Source organism: Felis catus, chromosome B4 (assembly GCF_018350175.1).
Source record: "Felis catus isolate Fca126 chromosome B4, F.catus_Fca126_mat1.0, whole genome shotgun sequence".
Lineage (NCBI taxonomy): Eukaryota > Metazoa > Chordata > Mammalia > Carnivora > Felidae > Felis > Felis catus.
The window spans coordinates 119,396,532-119,420,766 of NC_058374.1; the positions used below are offsets into that span (position 1 = coordinate 119,396,532).

At 37.5% G+C, this 24,235-nt stretch overlaps 1 protein-coding gene across 7 annotated transcripts in view; it reads left to right on the forward strand.

The window, feature by feature from the left end:
- APAF1 (apoptotic peptidase activating factor 1) overlaps positions 1-24,235 on the forward strand; it is an 89,576-nt gene that overhangs the window by 778 nt on the left and 64,563 nt on the right. For all 7 annotated transcript variants that reach the window (XM_045062211.1, XM_023257355.2, XM_045062208.1 and 4 more), the window contains exons 2-9: positions 3,043-3,217; positions 3,410-3,602; positions 4,261-4,458; positions 17,292-17,475; positions 20,356-20,468; positions 20,567-20,698; positions 23,162-23,400; positions 23,808-23,975. In XM_045062211.1, coding sequence (XP_044918146.1) covers positions 3,080-3,217; positions 3,410-3,602; positions 4,261-4,458; positions 17,292-17,475; positions 20,356-20,468; positions 20,567-20,698; positions 23,162-23,400; positions 23,808-23,975 — 1,365 coding nt within the window. In that variant the 5' untranslated portion in view covers positions 3,043-3,079. The remainder of the gene's footprint in view (positions 1-3,042; positions 3,218-3,409; positions 3,603-4,260; positions 4,459-17,291; positions 17,476-20,355; positions 20,469-20,566; positions 20,699-23,161; positions 23,401-23,807; positions 23,976-24,235) is intronic.

Genomic DNA, 24,235 nt, shown 5'->3' on the forward strand with positions numbered 1-24,235 from the left:
TACTGAGAGAGGAAGTAGCCAACTATTACAGGTTTCCTGGATGAAATTGCCCTTTACTTTCTTTCTATTTAACATCTTTGAAGAGTTTGTTTTTACATTTTGATGCGGTTACAAAAGTGGGACACTGAATTTTTTTCAGAATATTATGATTTGTGCAGAGTTTAAAAACGTGTTTAAAATTTACATAATGGGGATGGGTAAAGTTGGAAATTAGTTTCAGGTTGCCAATTTGCTTAGCAATTCGAAACAACCTAAAAAATTAACTAAAAATTAAGGGACGTTTTATGTTCAAAAATTTTTTAAAGTTTATTTATTTTGAGAGAGAGAGAGAGAGAGAACACAGGGGAGGGGCAGAGAGCGAGAGGGAGGGAGAGAGAGAATCCCAGGCAGGTTCTGTATTGTCTGTGTGGAGTTGGATAAGGGCTTGAACTAACAAATCGAGAGATCATGACCTGAGGTAAAACCAAGAGTCGGAGGCTTAACCGATTAAGCCACCCAGGCCCCAGAGGGGACGTTTATGTTTAAATTGAGATCATAAAATGTTATTAATGTTTAAAAAATATCATAGCTTTATTCCAATCATAACTTTGTATTATCATTTAGTTTCATGCTAATACTGGACATTAGCATGCTGGACATGTGATGTCAAGGTGAACCTTGCCAAGTATAGGCACATGCTCTATTTCCCTATGTTGCAAGTGCCACGGTTGTGATTTTAAAAGTATATAGTCATTGTTGACACTTAATGATTATCCCTCCTCTCTGTGCACCCCAAATGATATGTACTTACCTGTATTTTTGCACTTAGGACATCACATTCTAATTATCTCTTTAAGGGGCACCTGGGTGGCTCAGTCGGTTGAGCGACCGACTTGGGCTCAGGTCATGATCTCGCATTCCATGAGTTGGAGCCCCGTGTCAGGCTCTGTGCTGACAGCTCAGAGCCTGGAGCCTGCTTCGGATTCTGTGCCTCCCTCTCTCTCTGCCCCTCCCCATTCGTGCTCTGTCTCGGAAATAAATAAACAATAAAAACATAAAAAATAAAAAAAAAACTTCTGTGAGTCTTTTAATTATCTCTTAAATTTTTCTCTCCCACTAGATTGTGAATTCCTTCAGGGATATGATTTAATCTCTGTAGACTTCAGGGCGTGGCACATAGGGGCTCAAATGTTTACTGAATCAATAAATTAATATATTTAGACACTCACTGTATTACATTGGATAGAGTTCTGTTAATGTTTTAAAAACTTGCAAACATTCTGATCTGGATTTTATACCCATGGAAAAATTTGTGTTGTATCTGAAATAAAGTTGGTAGGAACTTAGAATATTATACTGTAAAGAATATTCTTTTTTTGTGTCCCCTTAATCCAAGGAATGACACCAAGGAATATTTTCTGTTGCTTTGTCATACTTAGCACAGCCAAAACATCAGTGGAGTAAGCATGTGAGAAATATGTTTTAGATGAAGATCTAGAGCTGACACTCACCTTGAGTGAGAACTAATGCTCAATACCAACAATGCTGTGGTTAGTCTTAATGTTTAATACAAGTTTCTAAACACTAGGATTTTAGTACGATCACTGTTTATAAAAATCATAAGTTTTTTTTAACTCTTTTTTTAAATGTTTTATTTTTATTTTTGAGACAGTGCAAGCAGGGGAAGGGCAGAGAGGGAGACAGAATCTGAAGCAGATTTCAGGCTCTGAACTTTCAGCACAGAGCCTGACGTGGGTCTCAAACACACGAACTGCAAGACCATGACCTGAGCCACCCAGGCACCTTTTAAGAAGTTTTTTAAATTGTAAAAATGATAATGTGTATTGAAAAAATTAAGACTATATAGAAAAGTACAAAAAAGAAAAAGGGGAAACGCACCAAATTTTGCTACTTGGAAGTAACCCAAAATGTTTTTCGTTGAGTAGATTTCCCAATATCTCCCAATATGTTTATATGATACCAACACATATTTTGTGCTGTTTTGGGGATCATGTTTCTCATTTTTTTAATCAGTTTGTGGTGAACATCTTTACATGTCAGTGTGTGAAGATGTGTCTTGTTTTTTGTTTTTAAATATTTATTTTGAGACAAAGAGCAGGGGAGGGGCAGAGAGAGAGGGAGACAGAGAATCCCAAGCAGCGTCTGTGTTGTCAATGTGGAGCCGGTGGCTGGGCTTGAACTCACAAGCTGTGAGATCATGACCTGAGCTGAAATCAAGAGTCCGATTCTTAACCAACTCAGCCGCCCAGATACTCCATAGAGATGTGTTTTGTTTTAAATGGTTGTATAATATACCACTTTACATACATACTCTAATTTTTTAAATCCATACTTGGTGGGCATTTAGGTTGTTTTCATTTTTTTGGTGTGTCTATTAAAATGTTTATTTATTTTGAGAGAAAGGGAGAGTACGAGTTGGGGAGTGGTAGAGAGAAAGGGAGACGGAGAATCCCAAGTAGGCTTCTTGCTGTCAGCACAGAACCTGACACAGAGCTCGATCTCACAAACTTAGTGGAAATCAAGGATTTAGACGTCTAACCAGCTGAGTCACCCAGGTGCCCCTCATCTTTTTTGTTTTTGATTTTGTTTTGTTTTCATGTTTTTTTCTTACCCAAACATTCTCTCTTAACTTTTTTTTTTAAGTAGGCTCCACACCCAATTTGTGGCTTGAACTCACAGCTCTGTTAACTCTTTTTTGTGTTTTGTGTTTGTTTTTTTTTTTTTTTTTTTTGATATCTTTGCATACGTATGTAAATGTCTCCTTAAGGTAAATTTCTGGAAGTGAGATTTTTGGGTTAGAGACAATACTTACCTTAAATGCTTTTATATCTTATCGCCTTCCAGAAAAGTTATATCCATTTTGTACTCTCCTCAAGTGGTGCATATGAAAACTCATTTTTTCACACCTTTGAAAGCGTTGGGTTTTGTCCAGTTTTAAAAATCTTTGCCAAAAAAAACCTTTTATTTCTTGATTACCAGTAATGTTGCACATCTTTTCATATCTTTATTGACCTGACAAAAATTTTGATGTTTTGTCTATAGCTGATGGTTGACAGCTTAGAGAAAAATTTGAGAGAGGATGGATGCAAAAGCTCGAAACTGTTTGCTTCAACATAGAGAAGCCCTGGAAAAGGACATTAAAACGTCCTACATCATGGATCGTATGATTAATGATGGAGTTTTAACAGTATCAGAGGAGGAAAAAGTAAAAAATGAGGTAAAGCCCTCTGAAGCAGTCTTTGCTATAAAGTTTTTTTTTCTTTCCAATTTTTATTTAAAATGTTTGGTATAATTATTTGATGATTTTAAAAAGTTTTCTTAAATTTATTTCAGAACTTGCACTGGTCTCCACTAATTTATGTTGCAAACATACTCTTTTGTAGTATACTAAACTACTTATTTTTTTTAGCCCACTCAGCAGCAACGAGCAGCTCTCCTAATTAAAATGATACTTAAAAAAGATAATTATTCCTACATATCATTCTACAATGCTCTAATACATGAAGGGTATAAAGATCTTGCTGGCCTTCTTCATGGTGGCATTCCTGTCATCTCTTCTTCGAATGGTGGCAAAGATTCAGTTGGTGGAATAACTTCATATGGTTTGTATTCATTATATCTTATATCACGTTGCTATGACAGTGCTACATTGCTGCAGTTTTATCGTATTTTAAATGGAGTCTGTTGAAGAGACTGGTTCACTGAAAATGCATGTGAAAAAATTATAGTTAGGTTTTCCAATTTAAATATATTTACTTGTACCTATGTTTACTCACATTTTCCTCTTGCCCAGGGAGCTGTCTACTGCTGAGGGAACAATACACATTTTTAGGGATTAAAAAGACAATTTTTAGGCTTTTATTTAAGCTCTTCTCCAGTTCTGTGTTTATTGAGCTCATGCATAGGAAAGAATAAGAATCTTTAGAAATCTATGTTCTTGAAAGGAACTCCATATTCCTTTAGACCATCCTTTCCAGTCTTTAATATGAGAAAAAGAGATTGGAGAGTTAAGGAGGAATAGGGTGTATAAGGGCAGATGCAGATGGAGCTTTCCATTATCTGTAGTCATCTTGAAAGGCCTATGTTTGTTTTTGTTATGTTCTGAGAAATCAGAACATTGAGGTTAGTATGCTAGCCACATCTTCTCTTGGAAGTTCTGAGGTTAAAGCCCCAGCCTTGCTTTCTTTGGCTTTTATGGTATGACCTGAGTAACCATTTCAAAGTTCTGTTCATTCATACTTGTTTTGTTTTGGATTTCAGTAAGGACAGTCCTGTGTGAAGGTGGAGTGCCACAGAGGCCGGTGGTCTTTGTTACTAGGAAGAAACTGGTGAACTCAATTCAGCAGAACCTCTTCAAACTAAATGGTGAACCAGGATGGGTCATCATATACGGAATGGCAGGTTGTGGGAAGTCTGTTTTAGCGGCAGAAACTGTTCGAGATCATTCTTTCTTAGACGGTAAGTTTGATTACCATGTGTTGCTGGTTAAGGAAGCATGGTATTAGTTTCCTGTTGCTGCTGTAGCAAATAACCAGAACTTTGGTGGCATAAAACAACACAAATTTATTATTGTACAGTTCTGGAAGTGAGAAGTCTAAAGTAGTTCTTACTGGGCTAAAGTCATGGTGTCAGCAGGGCTGAGTTTCTTTTGGAGGCTCTAGGGAAAATCCTTTCCCTTGCATTTTCCAGCTTCTAGAGATGGCCTGGACTCATGGTTCCTTCTTCCATTTTCAATGCTGGTGGTACATAACATCTTCAGATCTTTTTCTCTCTTTATGATCTTTGCTTCTGTCACTGCCTCTCTTTCTCTGACTCACCTTTTTGCCTCCCTCTTCTAGGGGCCCTTGGATGATCCAGAATAATATCATCCCCAAATCCTTAATTTAATTGCATCTGCAAAGTCCTTTTTTGTCATTTAAGGTACTATGATTACAAGTTCTGTAGGTGAGGATGTGAACATCTTGGAGAAGCTGTTATTCTCCAATTCCAGGCCAGTATTCTCCAATAGCCAGCCAAAGAGGCTTGGCTAACCAGTCTAATAAATTCATTATTAGATGGCACTTATTACTGGATTGAATCTAGTTCCCTTGTATCTTAATAATTGAGGGGATTGTAGAGTTGAAAAAGGATTTTGAAAGGTTGTCCACTTTATATCTCTGTCTTTTAAGCAGTATTGGACTTACACGTTCCTGTCACTTGAGTGCTATAGAGAAGGAGAGTTTTGGAAACTCATTTCCATTAATGATTCTCCTAGTGGTGATTCTCCCATGTATTTGGCATCCTATGTTAAACTATTAATTCCATTTCTGTAATTACTTCCATCAGTGGTCTATCTTTAAAAATCTTTAGGGGCGCCTGGCTGGCTTAGTCAGTAGAGCATGCAACTCTAGATCTCAGGGTTGGCAGTTTGAATCCTATATTGGATTTTCGATATAGAGATTACTTAAAAAATCTTGAGGGGAAAAAAAAATCCTGGCTTCTCTTAAGAAAAAAGTTTTTAGTAACTTGTCTATTTTATATGTAATATCCAAGAAAAAGAAAAAAATGGGAATTGACTATGGCAACCAATGGGTTTTTGCAGATAGGCCTTTTTTTTAATTTGCTTTTTTTTTATTTTTAAAAATGTTATTTATTTTTGAGAGAGAGAGGTAGAGAGAGAGGGAGACAGAGGATCTGAAGCAGGTTCCATGCTGAAAGCAAGAGAGCCTCATGTGGGGCTTGAATTCATAAACCATGAGATCGTGACCTGAGCTGATGTCAGATACTTCACTGACTGAGCCACCAGGCACCCCTAGGTTTTTTTTTTTTTTTAAGAAATCACTACACTCGGTGTGGGGCTTGAACTCACAACCTTGAGATCAAGAGTCCCATGGGGCACCTGGGTGACTCAGTCAGTTGGGCGTCCAACTTTGGCTCAGGTCACAAGTTTGGGCCCTGCATCAGGCTCTGTGCTGACAGCTCAGTGACTGGGGCCTGCTTTGGATTCTGTGTTTCCCTCTCTGCCCTCCCCCACTCGCACTCTGTCTCTCTCAAAAATAAAATAAATACAAGAGTCCCATGCTCGACCCACTGAGCCAGCTAGGTGCCCCTGTGGATAGGCTTTATAGATTCATTTGACATCTAGTGACTGACTTCTTGCTTCAGGTATTCATGTATTCAGCAAATGTTTGAGAGCCTACTATGGAGCTTGGCAAAAAGGAAGGTCCAGTCTGTGCGTCTAAGAAATTTATTGACAGTCAAGTAGGGGAGACAGACACGTAAACAAATTATATGTGACAAACGGAGCAGTAGAAACAAGTATGTGGTACAAAGTTAGAACAAAGGAAGGAAGTATTATCTCTCTGGGGGAAGAGGATGAACAGGACAGGCTCCTCTAATGACATGACATTTTAGCTGGAGTTTGGAGGAATAATCGAAGTTTGCTAGGTAGACTAGGTAGGGTTGGGAGAGTAGCGAAGGTATTGAATAGACTGGGGAAGGGCATACTGTGCAAAAGAGTGTTTAGGACATGTCGCAGGTGTACTGCTGACCTTAATGAATCTGGTGGGTTCTCAAGGTATTCATAGTTAGACAGCTCCATCAGTCTTTGGTTGCCTTCATTCATTAGTAACTTCAAGTGGAATTTAAAGATGGTTCTTGACTTCTAGCTGTTAATAATTTTTTTGTTTATAATACATAATAAGTTAAAAGAGTTTATGATGAGATGACAAAATTAATGATGGAATAAATAGTAAGCGTTTAAGAGATTTAGAAAGATGAAGGCTAGGGCACATCTGTTGTACTCACCCTGCTTTGGTGTATACTTCACAGCCCTTGTCAGCAGTATTGATATTCTTTTGTTAGAAAAATGCCCAATTCCTTGGTTTTTCCCTGTTGTCATTAGAGAGAAGTTTGTGGGATTCAGTTCCATCCAAGTCTTATGGCTAAGGTTTTATTTGAATACTTATTTATTCATTCGCTCACTCTACTGCAAAGTTGATCACTAAGGGTATTTCAGAGTAAAAATTGGTTTAAGTTCTTTTAGTGTGAAGAAATGCATTTTCCTTACAATATTATGATGAATTTCCTTTAAAAACATATTTATAGCTTACTAATTTAAAGGTTAGAAGTATGCTGCTCAATCAGTTTAAATCACTCTAGATTACTGAAGTGAATTTTCAATTTTAGGGGTTAAAATTGACCAATAACTTATGGAATTAATTACCCAGGAATCAGATGGTATAAATTGTGGTCTCAGAGTTTTAACCACCTTGTTTTGAGAAAATGTCAAAGATACTGGCAATAGTCCAGTGTATAATGTAGTTAATATCTTTCATATACTTTTTTGAGATTTCATGTTAATGTATAGAGGATTGAATTAATCATTGTTTAGTTCACACCTGTTTTCATATTGGGTCTGTGTAAGACTTAGCTTTTTCTTTTCTTTATTTTCTTTTTCTTTCTTTTTTTTTGGTATAAGACTTAGCTCTTAGCTACTATGTTTGTTTTCCTTTAAAAATTTCCCATTCTCGATAAAGAAATTGTGGTTTATATACACAATGGAGTACTATGTGGCAATGAGAAAGAATGAAATATGGCCCTTTGTAGCACCGTGGTTGGAACTGGAGAGTGTGATGCTAGGTGAAATAAGCCATACAGAGAAATACAGATACCATATGTGTTCACTCTTAGGTGGATCCTGAGAAACTTAACAGAAACCCATGGGGGAGGGGAAGGAAAAAAAAAAAAAAAAAAGGTTAGAGTGGGAGAGAGCCAAAGCATAAGAGACTCTTAAAAACTGAGAACAAACTGAGGGTTGGTGGGGGGTGGGAGGGAGGGAAGGGTAGGTGATGGGCATTGAAGAGGACATCTTTTTTTTTTTTTTTTTTAATTTTTTTTCAACGTTTTTTATTTATTTTTGGGACAGAGAGAGACAGAGCATGAACGGGGGAGGGGCAGAGAGAGAGAGGGAGACACAGAATCGGAAACAGGTTCCAGGCTCTGAGCCATCAGCCCAGAGCCTGACTCGGGGCTCGAACCCACGGACCGCGAGATCGTGACCTGGCTGAAGTCGGACGCTTAACCGACTGCGCCACCCAGGCGCCCCAAAGAGGGCATCTTTTGGGATGAGCACTGGGTGTTGTATGGAAACCAATTTGACAATAAATTTCATATATTAAAAAAAAAAATTCCCATTCTCATTTTCCGTCCATTCCTTTAATACACACTTTTCCATTGTGTCTCCTCTTCTGTTTCATCTCCACAGTAATTCTTTAAGACCAGCTGGGTGTTCTACAGTTTAACTCAATTCTGACACTATGTACCTGGAGATAGTGGCAGATCCCACAGGTTAAGGGCTTAATCTTGCAAGACTGCCCTCCTGCCATCCCTCCCATCCTTCAGATGCTAATCACAAGTCCAGGTTGTTAGCTGTGCATCTGACCAAATGGCTGTAGATTGGACTTTCCCTCTTCTTGGATTTGATTAATTTGCTAGAGTGACTTTCAATATATATATATTTTTAATGTTTATTTATTTCTGAGAGAGAGAGAGGGTGACACAGATCTGAAGTAGGCTCCAGCTCTGAGCTGTCAGCACAGAGTCCCACGCGAGGCTCAAACCCATGAACCGTGAGATCATGACCTGAGCTGAAGTTGGATGCTTAACCCACTGAGCCACACAGGTGTCCCTAGTGTAGCTTCAAAGGAAAACATTTTATGTACTAGATTACTTGTTTATTATAAAAGCATACAAAAGAGGAACCGCCAGATGGAAGAGATGCAGTAGGGGCAAGGTATGTGGGAAGGGGTGTTGAGCTTCCCTGACAACTCTAGTATACCACTCTGTCTACACCTTCATTGCACAGGCTGTCTATACCCCCCTTTTGGGAGGCTTCATTAAAATGAAGGTGATTAAATCATTGGCCATTAGTGATTGAGTTCAATTTCCAGCCTCTCTTCCCTCTCTAGAGGTCTGGAAGATGTGGGGCATGGGGCTGGAAGTTCCAACCCTCTATATGGTTGGTTCCCTGGCAGCAGTCCCCATTTTTCCATTATATTGAGCCTTTTCGAAAGTAATTTTATTAACAAACTCAGGTGTGGTTGAAAGTGTCTTATATGAATAATTTTCACTTTTATACCTCTGGCATTATTTCAGGAACTGGGAACAAAACTAAATATTATAAAAGGTGTCCCTATGGCTCTTATTTGGGAAATTACAAGGGTTTTACAGCTATGTGCCAGGAACAGTGATGAAGACCAAATATATTGATCACTGTATCACCTCCCCATAGGTGATCACACCTCCCCATAGGTGATCCTTCCAGTGTATTTAATGTATGTTCTTTGTAAGCATATTTGTAATGTATGTTTTCTTGTAAAACGTGTTGTTTGTAGGCAGGTATTTTAAATTTGTGTAAATGTTATAGCGTTATTCTATTTCTTACCTCTCTTGACACTGTTTTTAAGATTTATCTTTGTTGCTGGGTATATATCTTATTTGTTACACCTGATTGCTATCCTACATGGGGTGCATCTAGCACATTTTATTGTTTATTCCCCTAGTTAATAGATACATAGATGGTCTCCAACTCTTTGCAGCCCCACTAAAGCTGGGCTGAACTTTTTCAGAAGTGAGAATTTTTTGAGTGTATGTATCTAGGAGCAGAATCACTAAATTATAGAAAATGGTGACATCAGATTTGATTGCCCTCCAATCTGTATGTTCCCACCAGTAGTGTATGAGGGATCCTATAATCTCACTTCCTTATTGACACTAGGTATCATCTAGATTTATAATTTTTTGCTAGGTCAGTAAGTATAATCTTTTAATTTGCATTTCTCTGATAACTTGAGTTTGACTATTTCTAAGGAAGCTTTTTAGCTTTTTGGGTTTCCTTTTTTTAATTTTGTTTGTATCATTTGTCTGTTTTTCCATTGAGATTTCTTTTTCTCTTTGCTCTCTAGGAGTTTCTTTTATATTCTAGATATTTGATGCTGTTGGTTTTAGATTATGTAAATATCTTCTTTTTATTTGTCTGTATTAACTTTGTCCTGGATGTCTTTAACAGAAATCTTTAATTCTGATATAGTCAAATTAATGAATTTTTGTGTCTTCTAATTTGTGCTTCTTGAATTTTGCTTAAGTACTTCTAATACGGTATTATTATTCAGATTTAGTTCATTAATGTTTTTGGAGTCTGCTTTAGTATATCCACTAATTCAAGAGTAGATACTTTACTGAAGATAAATTTTAGTCACTGGAGTTCATTTCCATTCTAAAATATAGGAATCTTGGATTTTTGCCATTTAATTGTAGTATGAAACCTTTTTTTTTTTTCTTTTGTAAGTGTTGATAGCTGTAAGGTTTACAAACTTTATTAACACTGTGGTTCTGGGGGCACCTGGGTGGCTCAGTTGGCTAAGTGTCCGACTTTGGCTCAGGTCATGATCTCACAGTTCATGGGTTTGAGCCCCACATTGGGCTCTGTGCTGACAGCTCAGAGTTGGGAGCCTGCTTTGGATTCTGTGTCTCCCTCTCTGCCCCTCACCTGGTCATGCTTGCTCATGCTCTCTCTCTGTCACAAAATAAAGAAACATTAAAAAATTTTAAAAAAAGTGGTTCTTATAGAATTTTTGTTGTCTTAGGGTGGTGTTTAAAGAAATTATTAAAATTAATAAAGAATATTAGATTCTTAACTATTTATGCCTATACATTTTTAGGTAACCCAATTTCCTTTTTTTTAAAGTTTATTTATTTTGGGAGAGCTTGAGTAGGGGAGGGAAAGAGAGAGAGAGACGAGAGAGGAGAGAGAGGGAGAGGGAGAGAGAGGGAGAATCCCAAGCAGGCCCCTGCACTGTCAGTACAGAGCTGACAGGGGGCTTAAACTCACCAACTGTGAGATCATGACCTGAGCCAAAATCAAGAGTCAGTTGGTTAACTGACTGAACCACCCAAGGTGCCCCGAGTAGCCCAGTTTCCTTTCGAATGTTCAACCCTTTATTTATTTTGGGTGTGGGTAGGAAAATAGGAGTTCACAGGTGTTTTTAAAAATTTTTTTTTAATGTTTATTTTTGACAGAGAGAGAGAGAGAGAGGGAGAGGGAGGGGGACAAAGTGTGAGCTGGGAAGGGGCAGAGAGTGAGGGAGACACAGAATCCAAAGCAGGCTTCAGGCTCTGAGCTGTCAGCACAGAGCTCAATGCAGGGCTTGAACTCACAAGCTGTGAGATCATGACCTGAGTTGAAGTCGACGCCCAACCGACTGAGCCACCCAGGTGCCCCCCCCCTTTTTTTTTAATGTTTATTTATTTATTTTGAGAGAGAGAGGTAGAGAGAGCATATGTGATAGAGCAAGGAACAGAGAGAGGGGGAGAGAGAGAATCCCAAGCAGACTCTGTGGTGCTTGAACTCACAAACTGTGAGATCATGACCTGAGCTGAAATCAAGAATCGGACGTTTAACCTACCGAGCTACCCAGGTGCCTGGAGGAGTTAACATGTTTATAAACCATTGATATCGCTGTGTATATATGCTGAGTTTTTAAAGCATGAAAGCTTTATCTGGAGGCTGTCTACTATTCGTTCTGTCCTTCCTAAGATTTCTTTGATGCTATTAGATTTTTGATTGCTACCAGGACAAATCACATGTGAAAGTAGGATGGGGTTACTTTTCTCTGATTAAAGGCAGTGTTTTTGTGAATAAGTTCCCCTGAATGAATTACAGGTGTAAGCCTCATTCAAGGCTGACTTGCTCCCTCTTGTGCCCATAGTCAAGATGTTTACATTCTTTCTGAAATGTGGAATTAATACTGTTATACCGTGATGGTAGGAGATTTGCAGATGAGTTGGTCATCTGGTCTCTTTGTTTTTCTTTGTAAAGCTAGCAGTGCTTTATTTTTTCTTGTATGTGTTTCTTTCTTTCTTTCTTTTTTTTTTTTAAATCTCTCTCTCTCTCTCTCTCTCTCTCTCTCTCTCTCTCTCTCTCTCTCTCTTTTTAATTAAACTGTGTACCCAGCATGGGGCTTGAACTCATGACCCTGAGATCAAGAGTCACATGTTCTACCGACTAAGCCAGCCAGGGGCCCCTTGGATATGTTTCTAATGCCCTAATGTTTTTGTTTTAAATTTAGGAGAGAAAGATTTTTTTTTTTTTTTTTTTTTTTTTTTGCTTTTGAACATATTGTGCCTTTATTTTTTAAAAACTTTGTTTTTAATTGAAGTATAGTTGACACAATGTTACATTAGGTTCAGGTATACAACATAGTGATTTGAGGACTCTACACATTATCTATCACCCCAAGTATAGCTACCATCTGTCACCATACAGTGCTATTATAATACCATTCCCTGTATTCCCTATGCTGTACCTTTCATCTCCTTGACTTATTCATTCCATAACTGGAAGCCTGTACCTCCCACTCCCCTTCATCCATTTTGCCCAGTGTCTCCACTCCCCTCCCTTCTGTGAGTTTGTTCTCTGTATTTATGGGTCTCTTTATGCTTTTTGTTTGTTTATTTGTTTTTTATTTTAAAAAAAAAATTTTTTTTTCAACGTTTATTTATTTTTGGGACAGAGAGAGACAGAGCATGAACGGGGGAGGGGCAGAGAGAGAGGGAGACACAGAATCGGAAACAGGTTCCAGGCTCTGAGCCATCAGCCCAGAGCCTGACACGGGGCTCGAACTCACGGACCGCGAGATCGTGACCTGGCTGAAGTCGGACGCTTAACCGACTGCGCCACCCAGGCGCCCCATGTTTGTTTATTTGTTTTTTAGATTCTACATTTACGTGATGTCATATGGTATTTGTCTTTAGGAGAGAAAGACCTTTGGTCTAGGTAATAGGTACTTAAATTTAAATGTGAGGAATTTATTAGCTAGTTACATCTGGACACTTTCCATTGTCTTTTACTCTGGGATGACTTTTTTTTCCCCCCTAAGTTCTTTATTCTGAGAGAGAGAGAGAGGGAGAGTGTGCATGCACACAATGTGTGGGGGAGGGGGTGCGGGGGGAGAGAGAGAGAGAGAGAGAATGAATGAATCCCAAGTAGGCTCTGTGCTGACAGTGCGGACTTTGAGATCATAGCCTGAGCTGAAATAAAGAGTCAGCCGTTGAACCAACTAAACCACTCAGGTGCCTCGATTTTTAAGAAATTTCAAATGGACTGCACACATTGAAAAAAACAAAACATAAAACCTTAGGAGCAACAGGTAGTTTAAAATCTGTTTTAAATGTTACAAAAGTAGGGGTGCCTGGCTGGCTCAGTCAGTAGAGCATGTAATGCTTGATCTTGGGGTTGTAAGTTTGAGCCCCACATGGGGTGTAGAGATTACTTACAAATAAAATCTTTAAAAAAATTACAAAAGTAGTATTTTCATTTAAAAAGGAGTAAAAATTCTTTTCACTTGCTTTTTTTCCCTTTCTCCTAAATTCTAAATCCTTTAGCAGAGGTAATTGTGGTTAACAGTTTACAGTGAAGTTTTCCAAAACTTTTTTCCTGTACATTTACAAACCTGTGCACACACAGAATGCAGCTGTAACACTAAGGGAAACCTCAGGGATTTACTATTTCATAAATGTAGACTTATACTGAGGGGAGTCTAAGGGAGCTTGCAGAAGCTTTCACTGATAATCAAACCATGCTCCACAGCACTGTCTTTACCCTAGTTCCCTGCAGAATTCTCTATCTTCCGGTCATTTGTTATCTTTTAGATTCTCATGCGGTTACTAGTTAGTACATTGCCAATTCTGATCTAGGTTTCCTCCTCTCATTCCCAAGCTTTTCTGTCTTATCCCCTAGGTTTTCTCCTCTGTGATCAGGAAACTCTTCTATCTTATCAACCTGTTCTGAGAGTGTTTATTTCCTTGCCTTATCTAAAACTGGGCATTCCCCCACTGCTCCCCCCTCCCCCCTCCCCCCCCCCCCCCAATACCACATTCTCCATAGCTACCTTCCATGGTTTGGCAACTTTTTTCCCTTTACACCCTATATACTTAAGCACTAGGAAGTGTTTGATGTTGTCCTTGCTTTCTGTTGCCTCATCCAGACCATTAATACTCCCTTTTCCAGCTAAAGTCTTTGTCCTTTGAAGTTCACTTCTCTGATCCTTCCCAGTTATGATATTGTTCTCATTCATTGATGATTGGAGTTCTTAATTATAAATTTAAGCTCTTCTGTTGACACTCTTAGTAAGATCAGTTGACATTTATATAGATGAGTCATCCAAAACCTTGGCCTCTCAGTTTCTTGATTTCTTTATCTGCAGTGACCATTGTCTTTATTTTCCTTTAGCCATTTGCTTCTTTGATCACAGACTGGACCCTTGTCCTTGCCAATACTGGAAATGATACTACTTTTGAAATCTTAACGTTAAACCTGTTCTACCCTTTGCCCACCTCCATCTATTCTTCAAGTTCACTACTACAGTTTTCTGATCTATCAAGACTGACTTCTTTTTGATTCCATAATATCCTCACTATTTATCCCGTTAGCACCCTCCTAGGCTCAGACCTAGGTTTTTATTGCCCATTATTCAGTTGCTTCACAGCACATGCTCTTGGCTCTTCAGTTTCTCCTTACTTGGCTAAAAGCTGATTGCTTCTTCTCTGCTAGGAGATGGGATCTAATTGCTTACTCCCCATTGCTTCATCCAGACAGTTACTTGCTTATTCCACATTGCTTCATCCAGACCATAATTTCCTTCCTCTTTGCTGAAGAAAATCACCCAACTTAGTTCCAGTGTAAATTTATGACCATAAACCTTGGCAATTTTGCTAGGTTTAGTTAGTGGATGTTTAATTATTGCATTGAAGTTTATAGGGTGTAATCAAAAAACAACTTTTTTCCCGTGTTGCCTGTTCAAAACTTCCCTGGGACTGATTCTTTCCCTCACCTTGTACAGGTTCAGAGTCCCCAGGTCACTTCAAATTTTAAAAACAATCTAATTTTTTTTAAGTTTTTATTTTAATTCCAGTTAGGTAGCATACAGTGTTGGATTAGTTTCAGGTATATGATACAGCTATTCAACAATTCTGCATCATCTGGTGCTCATCACAAGTGTACTTTTTAAAAAAATTTTTTTGATGTAACTGTAACTTTATTCTTTACAAGGTTTTATTTATTTCAGGTATGCAGTATAGTGATTCAACAGTTCCATACATCATCCCAAACAAATCCTATCACCTATTTAACCCATCCCCCCTCCCACCTCTCCTCTGTAACCATCAGTTCTCTATAGTTAAGAATCTGTTTCTTGGTTTATCTCTCTTTTTCCCTGTGCTCATTTGTTTTGTTTCTTAAATTCCACATGAGTGAAATCCTATGGTATTTGTTTTTCTCTGATTTATTTCTCTTAGCATTATACTCTCTAGCTTCATCCATGTCATTGCATATGCCAAGATTTCATTCTTTTTTTGTGGTTGAATAATATTCCATTGTGTATATATACATCTTTATCCATTCATTAATCGATGGGTACTTGAGCTGCTTCCATAATTTGGGTATTGTAGATAATGCTGCTATGTATCCCTTTGAATTAGTGTTTCTGTATTTTTTGGGTAAATACTCAGTGCCATTGCTGGACCATGGGATAGTTCTGTTTTTAACTTTTTGAGGAATCTCCATACTGTTTTCCATAGTGGCTGTACCAGTTTGCATTCCAGGAATCTAATTTCAATAATTAAAATGTCAAGGCCTATTTAATATTCCAAACTTCATTTATATGTAAGGTTTTCTCTTTCCTCAGTTGGTCCTGCCTCAGGCTTGGGAAGAGGTGGTTAGGGTGGACATTGCAGGTTGTTTCCAGCTTTTTTCTGTTGAAAATAGTGCTGCAGTAAATATCTTTGAGGAGGTGGAATAGTTTAGAATGAGCAGTGGTGCTGGAGGTTTGAATCCCAGCTCTACTTTATTAACCTGTGTGACTTTGGACAAACTACTCAATCTTCCTATACTTCAGTTTCCTTATCTATAAAATGGGGAAAATAAGTGTCTTCCTGATAGTTTACGATGTGGATTAAAAATAGATTAATATGTAGAACCCTTAGAATATTTGTCATAAGTAGGTCTTTGCATTTATACAGATCTTTCTTTTGGATGGTTAAGGTTTTATAATAGTGATTTTTGTACTTAATTATTTGTAAATACCAGTAAACAAAAATTGCCCTTTGGTATGTTATAACTTATTAATCTTTATCTATTTTTTGTATTTTCTTATACTATTTATGATTACCTAATATAAATCTTTATGGTTAATGCCACTGGTATGGTCTAATGCTACTGCTCACCATATTTTACACACAGGAACCCTTCTTGCATTTTTTTTTTTTTAAATCTATACACGGAGCTGATTAAGTATAGTCTATGAAGGCTTAAGATTTTTGGCTCCTGATACCTATATAAGTAAAAATATGTATTGTAAGATACACTGTGGCTTAATTAACAATGATAATGATGTTAACAGTTGAAAGTAACAGTAATAATAATTTCCATTCTTAATATGGTGCCTACTACTTCAAAGCTTAATATTTGCAGGGTGCTCTCAGATTCATATCACTAGTAATCTTGTCTGTTATAATACCTTATGGTTAACAACATAGCAAATTTACATGTTAGTAATTTCTCAGTGTAACTCTGAAATAGGTAAGGTAAATAATACCTTAGTATACGTCAGTATAACAAATGAAAGTGAGGTTAAGTGATTTGCTAAAGATAGCATAGCTAGTAAGCAGTAGAGCCAGACTTGAACCTAACTTCTTACTTTAAGTTTCTATATGAGAACCATAATGAGTGAGTTATGTGTTCCTGGATATCTGTGGTTCTCAGTCAGAGGCAATTTTGCCCCCAGGGGGACATTTGACAATGTTTGGAGATATCTTTGGTTGTCCTAATCAGGGAGGAGGAATGCTACTAGCATATAGTGGGTAGAGGCCAGGGAGACTGTTAAACATCCTACAATGCCCGGGAAAGTTCCTTACAATAAAGAATTATCTGGCCCAAAATGTCAAAAGTACTGAGTTTGAGAAATTATGTTTTACAGTGATCATTGATGACATAGGACAAAAACTAAATTTTAATTTGGTAAGATTTTACTGATAAACAGATTTATTTCATACTTCAGTTTCTTCACATCTTCAGCTCTTCTTAGATTCAAGTTATAAAGCTCGACAGTACTCTACAAGCGAAATGTGTACACTGAATCAAGAGAAATTAAAGATAGGATGAGGTTGAAATTGGAGCAAATCTAATCACCAAAATCTTTCAAAGGAGGACACCTGTTCAAAGGCCTTAAGTTTATTATTATTATTTATTTTCCTAGGTTGTTTCCCAGGGGGTGTGCACTGGGTTTCAGTTGGGAAACAAGACAAGTCTGGGCTTCTGATGAAACTGCAGAATCTTTGCGCACGGTTGGATCAGGATGAGAGTTTCTCCCAGAGGCTTCCACTCAATATTGAAGAGGCTAAAGACCGCCTTCGCATTCTGATGCTGCGTAAACACCCACGGTACAGATAGACAAATTTAATGTATGAAGTCCCAATGAGACTTAACTGCTGACAGTTTGAGAACATCATACCCTTTTCTTGCTCTTCAGTAGAGATCTAAGAATGAACCGTTGCTTTTCTGCTGTTCTTTGTCTTGTATTAAAACAAAGGTGGCTGCCACTGGGCAAAAATTGCTACTTTTCTTTGCATTCTACCTACTGTGTCTCTTATCTACCACTGGGGTGCTCAAGAAGTATTTCTTAAGAAGGTGAGTTGGTTAGTGATCTTTGCTAGAAAATGCAAGCTTCTTACCTTGAATCCATTCTTTTTATTTTTTTATGTTTATTTTTAGAGAGCGAGCATATGTGTGCACCAGTGTGTGTGCCAGCAGGGGAGGGGCAATGAGAGGGGGAGGGAGAGAAAGAGAGAGAGAATCCCAAGCAGCCTCCACACCCAGCACAGAGCCAGATGCAGGGCTTGATCTCATGACTATGACATCATGACCTGAGCTGAAATCAAGAGTCAGAAGCTTAACCAGCTGAGCTACCCAGGTGCTCCTGAATCTGTTGTTTCTGATGGATAACATTGAACAAGAGACTGAATAAATATAGGCATCTGGTAAAAGGGTTATTTATTTAATGGGACCCTTCTGTTGTGTTGTATTAATTTTTGGATATATGTATATCTAAGTTTTCTACTTTCATGTACTTCAAGAGTGTGTTTTGTTTGTTTATTTAAATAATTCATTCAATAAATAAGATTATAATTATGTGCCAGGCGCTGTTATCAACTGTTTTGCAATTTTCATTAGCCAGAAGGGAGACAATAGCTTGGTTGCTGCTTATGTTAACAATATAATCATCAATAGTTAACCAGCTGGGATTCAGTCATCACTTTGATTTCCCTGATCTAACAACCATTCTTTCATTGGTTCATTTAACCAACATTGAGTGTTCTGCCAGGTTCTGGGTCAAGTGTTGCAAGTACAATGATGAATAAAGCCTTCCTTGAGAGTTCAGCAGTAAATTGGGTGAGAATTAGGTAATGGCGCTGAACTTTTTTTTAATGCTGCAGTGTAGCTGATGATGCAGTACACTTTCATATGTAACAGTGGTGAGTATGGCAGTGATTCTTAAATTGGTAAGGGGATTAATATCAGAATATTGAGTGAGAGTAGTAATTTGGGAAAAGCCTCGTAGTTGATTCTTAATGGATGCATAATACAGAGGACAAGCTCCCTTCTCTCTGGCTTCTTTCTCTTCCAGATCCCTCTGTTATTGCCCCCTTCCCTTGATAGTCACTGGTATCTATTTTCCTGGAGGAAATGGGATTGAGACCACTAACTAATACTCTTTTCTTGTGTAGTAACTTCTCCCTAGCCCTGCTTCCCTTCCCTATGAAAGTAAAAGTGATTTCTGTTTAGGAATACTGTAAATGCTAACACATGTATCAGGCCATGGCTTATAAAGTCATTCATTTTGTTTTATTTTTTAAATTGTTTTAAAATTTATTTTTTAATTTAATTTTTAGAAAGTGTGTGTGTGGATGTGTATGAGTGGGGGAGGGGCAAAGAGAGAGAGAATCCCAAGCAGGATCTGCGCTGTGAGTGCAGAGACTGACATGAGGCTCAGTCTCACCAACTGAGAGATCATGGTCTAAGCTGAAATCAAGTGTAGGATGCTTAACTGACTGAGACACCCAGGCACCCTGTCATTCGTTTTGTTTATCAACATCATTGTGGTTTATGCTTTGGCAATTTGCCAGGCTGTGTATGTACCCAGAGTCTTTTTTTGTAATGCACAGAAGTGATGTGCCATTAGTATAAAAATGCTAGTGTATAATTACCCTATCAGCTTTTAGTTGTATTTTTTTCTCTGTATGTTCTGCTGAGTTCAAAAAAGTTTTTGGAGAAACCAATTAAGAATTGGCACAGAGGTTCATTAGGAATAAACAAACTGACTTATAGATGGAAAAGACCCCCACTAGTGTACCAAATGAAAGGTAATATTCTTGCTAGTGCATTATGTTAGAACATATGAAATTGCTAGTTTTGTAGGTAAAAAAAAAAAAAGGCTAAAATGGTCATTGTTATATGATTGATTCTAATGCTAACCTTGAGCTCATTTCTCATTTGGTTTTGGTACTTAAAGACTAAATTAGAAAAACCCCATTACTGGGGCGCCTGGGCGGCTCCGTCGGTTGAGCGGCTGACTTCAGCTCAGGTCACGATCTCGCGGCCCGTGAGTTTGAGCCCCGTGTCGGGCTCTGTGCTGACAGCTCAGAGCCTGGAGCCTGTTTCAGATTCTGTGTTTCCTCTCTCTGACCCTCCCCCGTTCATGCTCTGTCTCTCTCTGTCTCAAAAATAAATAAAAAAACATTAAAAAAAAAAAAGAAAAACCTCATTACTTGGAAACTTCTTTTAAGGCACTTGGTAACCACTTTTTAATACCTACACGGTTCTGTTTTTATAGGTTTCTTAACTTTAATATACATTCATTGGGGTGCCTGCATGGCTCAGTTAAGTTTCCAACTCTTGATTTTGGCTCAGGTCATGATCTCACAGTTCATGAGACTGAGCCTGCCAGTGTGGGGCCTGTTTGGGATTCTCTCCCTCTCTCTGCCTCTCCTTCTCCCCTGCGCACACACACCCTCTCTCTCTCTCAAAATAAATTAAGTAAACTTAAGAAAATAATAAAATGCATTCATTGTTTTGGGTTGGAAGAGAGGAAAGTCCAATTTTTTTTCCTTATTTGTATCAGTATATTGTGAAACGAATATAGCAAAGGGGAAGAGCCATAAAATACATATCTTTTATTTTGTAAATTTTAGAAGACATTAGAAGGAAGCTTTAAATAAATGTCATTAGTGACTTAATACAAGTTTTTGTTTTTTTAAAATTAGGTCTCTGTTGATCTTGGATGATGTTTGGGATCCTTGGGTATTAAAAGCTTTTGACAATCAGTGTCAGATTCTTATTACAACCAGAGACAAGAGTGTTACAGATTCAGTAATGGGTAAGGGTTAATATGCTTTTTACTACCTTTATGTTTTAATTCAATTAGATTTATATATATTTTAACCAAATTACTTATATCGTGTGATTTTGTTACAGGTCCTAAATATGTAGTCTCTGTGGAGAGTGGCTTAGGAAAAGAAAAAGGACTTGAAATTTTATCCCTTTTTGTTAATATGAAGAAAGCAGATTTGCCAGAACAAGCTCACAGTATTATAAAAGAATGTAAAGGTATGGTTATTTATTTTGTGTATGAGAGGGTTATAGAGATACTAATTTTATCCTTTTGTAAATTAAGCTAATAAGTATGACAGTTTAGCACATGAACATCCAGAAACTTTACTAGAATATTGTATTCTAGAACCTAGAGTATTTTAGGTTTTTCTTTGATACCCTAAATAGATAATAATATTTTGGTATTCATTTATTCATTAAAATAATATTTAATGAACACCCATGATATGTTAGTGGGAGACGTTAGATAAAGACATGACTTTTGTCAAAGAATAAAAAAATATGAGAATCAGAGTTTTAATTTTTTTTGGTTGATTTTATAAAAATAGTATTCTAATTTTGTATGTAACATGGTGTTCTCTTAATTTGCATTTTTTATGAAGTTAAGTGAAGTTAAACTTTTTACTTGTTAATTGACTATTTATTTGCATTTTAAGAAATTATCCTTGACTCACTTTTCTTCGTGATAGCAGATTTTTAATTGACTTTTGGCACTCTATTGAAGCTATTAGCTCTTTGCCATTTTTTGTAAATACTTTCCCCAGTTTTTTGTCTGCTTTTTAATTTCATTTGTAGTATTTTATTTGACATACAGAAATTTAAAATTTTAAATAGTCCTATCAGTTCTTAAGATTATTTCTTCCACTGTTGTTAATGCTTCAACAGACCTTGTTTTAAATTCTGCCATCAGATAGATAGTTCGTTTTGAGCTAATCGACTTAAAAAAAAATTTTTTTTTGAAGGTTTATTTATTTTTGAGAGAGACAGAGCATGAGCAGGGGAGGGGCAGAGAGAGAGGGAGACACAGAATCCTAAGCAGGCTGCAGGCTCCAAGCTGTCAGCACAGAGCCTGACGTGGGGCTCGAACTCACGAGCTGTGAGATCATGACCTGAGCCGAAGTTGGGCGCTCAACCGACTGAGTCACCCAGGTGCCCCTGAGCTAATTGACTTTTAAAAAATATCTTAGAAAAGAATACTTCATTTGTATTCTAATTGTGAAGGTGATGTTTGTCCATTTTGAAACATTTATTATTTTTTAAATTTTTTTCAAGACTTAAAAAAAAATTAAAAAAAAAAATTTTTTTTTTTTTAACATTTATTTATTTTTGAGACAGAGAGAGACAGAGCATGAACAGGGGAGGGGCAGAGAGAGAGGGAGACACAGAATCCGAAGCAGGCTCCAGGCTCTGAGCTGTCAGCACAGAGCCTGATGTGGGGCTTGAACTCACAAGCTGGGAGATCATGATCTGAGCCCAAGTCGGACGCTCAGCCAGCTGAGCCATCCAGGCGCCCCTATTTTGAAACATTTAAAAGATGTGTGAAATGATAAAGAAAAAAGAGAAATTATCCATAAACCTGATAATTATTATCATCACGAGAGTATTTCAGTCTTTTAGGACATATAAAACTTTGAAAAAAATATTCAGGTTACAATGGTATACATAATTTAAATCTTGTCTTTTTTCATATAACAAATCTTGAATATTATGTCATTAAGTATGTTTTGAAAAAAGTTATTAGTGGCATAATATTGTGATAACTTAAATTTATTCAGTCATTTCTCTATTGTTGTTTAAGATTTTTCACTATTTCAGGGGCACCTGGGTGGCTCATTTGGGTATGTGACCAACTCTTGATTTCAGCTCAGGTCTTTATCTCATGGTTTGTGAGTTCAAGTCCCACATCTGCTGCATGCACTGATAGTGTGGAGGGAGCCTTCTTGGGATTCTCTTCCTCCTTGCCCCCCACAAATAAATAAATACATTTTTTAAAAAAAGATTTTTCAGTATTAAAAAAATTCTTTTTAAATCTTTGTTTTTGAGAGAGAGATAGAGTGTGAGCAGGGGAGGAGCTGAGGGGAGGGAGACACAGAATCAGAAGCAGGCTCTAGGCCCTGAGCTGTCAGCACAGAGCCTGATGCGAGACCCAAACTCACAAACCGTGAGTTTAACCGACTGAGTCACCCAGGCGCCCCAGATTTTTCACCATTTTAAATAATGCTGTGTTGAGGGACACCTGGGTGGCTCAGTTGGTTAAATGTCCAACTTCAGCTCAGGTCATGATCTCATGGTTTGTGAGTTCAAAGCCTTTGCATCGGGCTCTGTGTTGACAGCGAGGAGCCTGGAGCTTGCTTTGAGTTCTGCGTCTTCCTCTGTCTCTGCCGTCCCCCACCCCCCCCTCCTGCTCACACTCTGTCTCTCTCTCAAAAATAAACATTAGAAAAATAAAAAATAAAAAAATAATGCTGTGATGGATATCCTTAAAGGAAATATTTCTTATTTCTAATGCCTTCTTTAGAATAAATACATAAAGTGAATCCAAGTTTTATAAATATTTTAAGGGTTTGGGTAACATGCAGCAGAAATTGTTTTTTAAGAATAATGTGACTCTTAGTGGTAATTTTGAAACAACACAGTATTAACCCAGTGACTTTGTTTTTTGTTTTGTTTTATTTTTAGGTTCTCCTCTTGTAGTGTCTTTGATTGGTGCACTTTTACGTGATTTTCCCAACCGTTGGGATTACTACCTTAGGCAACTTCAGAATAAGCAATTTAAGAGAATAAGGAAATCTTCATTTTATGATTATGAGGCTCTGGATGAAGCCATGTCTATAAGCGTTGAAATGCTCAGAGAGGACATCAAAGATTATTATACAGATCTTTCCATCCTTCAGAAGGATGTTAAGGTGCCTACAAAGGTAATAGAAGGACCAGCAATCCTCATCATTGGGTATTTTTGACATGGAACTTTTGATATAGTACCAAGGATGTTGTCATAGAGGATACTGGAAGGTTAAGACCCATGTTACTGAGGAGGTGTGGGGGATGTAAAAATCCTGCTGCTCTTAGTCTCCATCAAGAGCTTGGTGTTGAACTCAGATTAGTTTCCTATTTCTCAGTTCTAGTGAAGCTGGAGAAGCATCTGACTTTGTTATCTCTCTTTTCTATCTTGACAAATAGTTGAGCTTCTTCATATGAAATTGAGATGCTGTTATTCAGGGCTTTATGATATGATTTGTGTGTATGTTTATGTGTGTTAACATCTTATCTGCAATCCTGGTAATTGTATTTTTGTGATACATTAAATGCTTAAAATGATTCCCAGGTGTTATGTATTCTCTGGGACATGGAAACTGAAGAAGTTGAAGACATACTGCAGGAGTTTGTTAATAAGTCTCTCTTATTCTGTGATCGGAATGGAAAATCATTTTGTTATTATTTACATGATCTTCAAGTAGATTTCCTTATAGAAAAGAATCGCAACCAGCTTCAGGTACTTGCATCTCTGTGCATTTTTTTTTTAATTTTTAACTTTGAAATTTTAGGGTTATAGAAGTTGCAAAACTGTCTTTAGGGTTAAAGAGAGTTTTATGCATGTACCTTCATCTAGCTTTCCCCAGTGTTAACATCTTACGTAACTATAATAAAGTTATCAAAACCAAAAAATTAACAATCACAGAATATTGTTAGCTAACCTACAGATTTTATTTGGATTTCACCAGCTTTCCCACTAATGCCCTTCTTGTGGTTCAG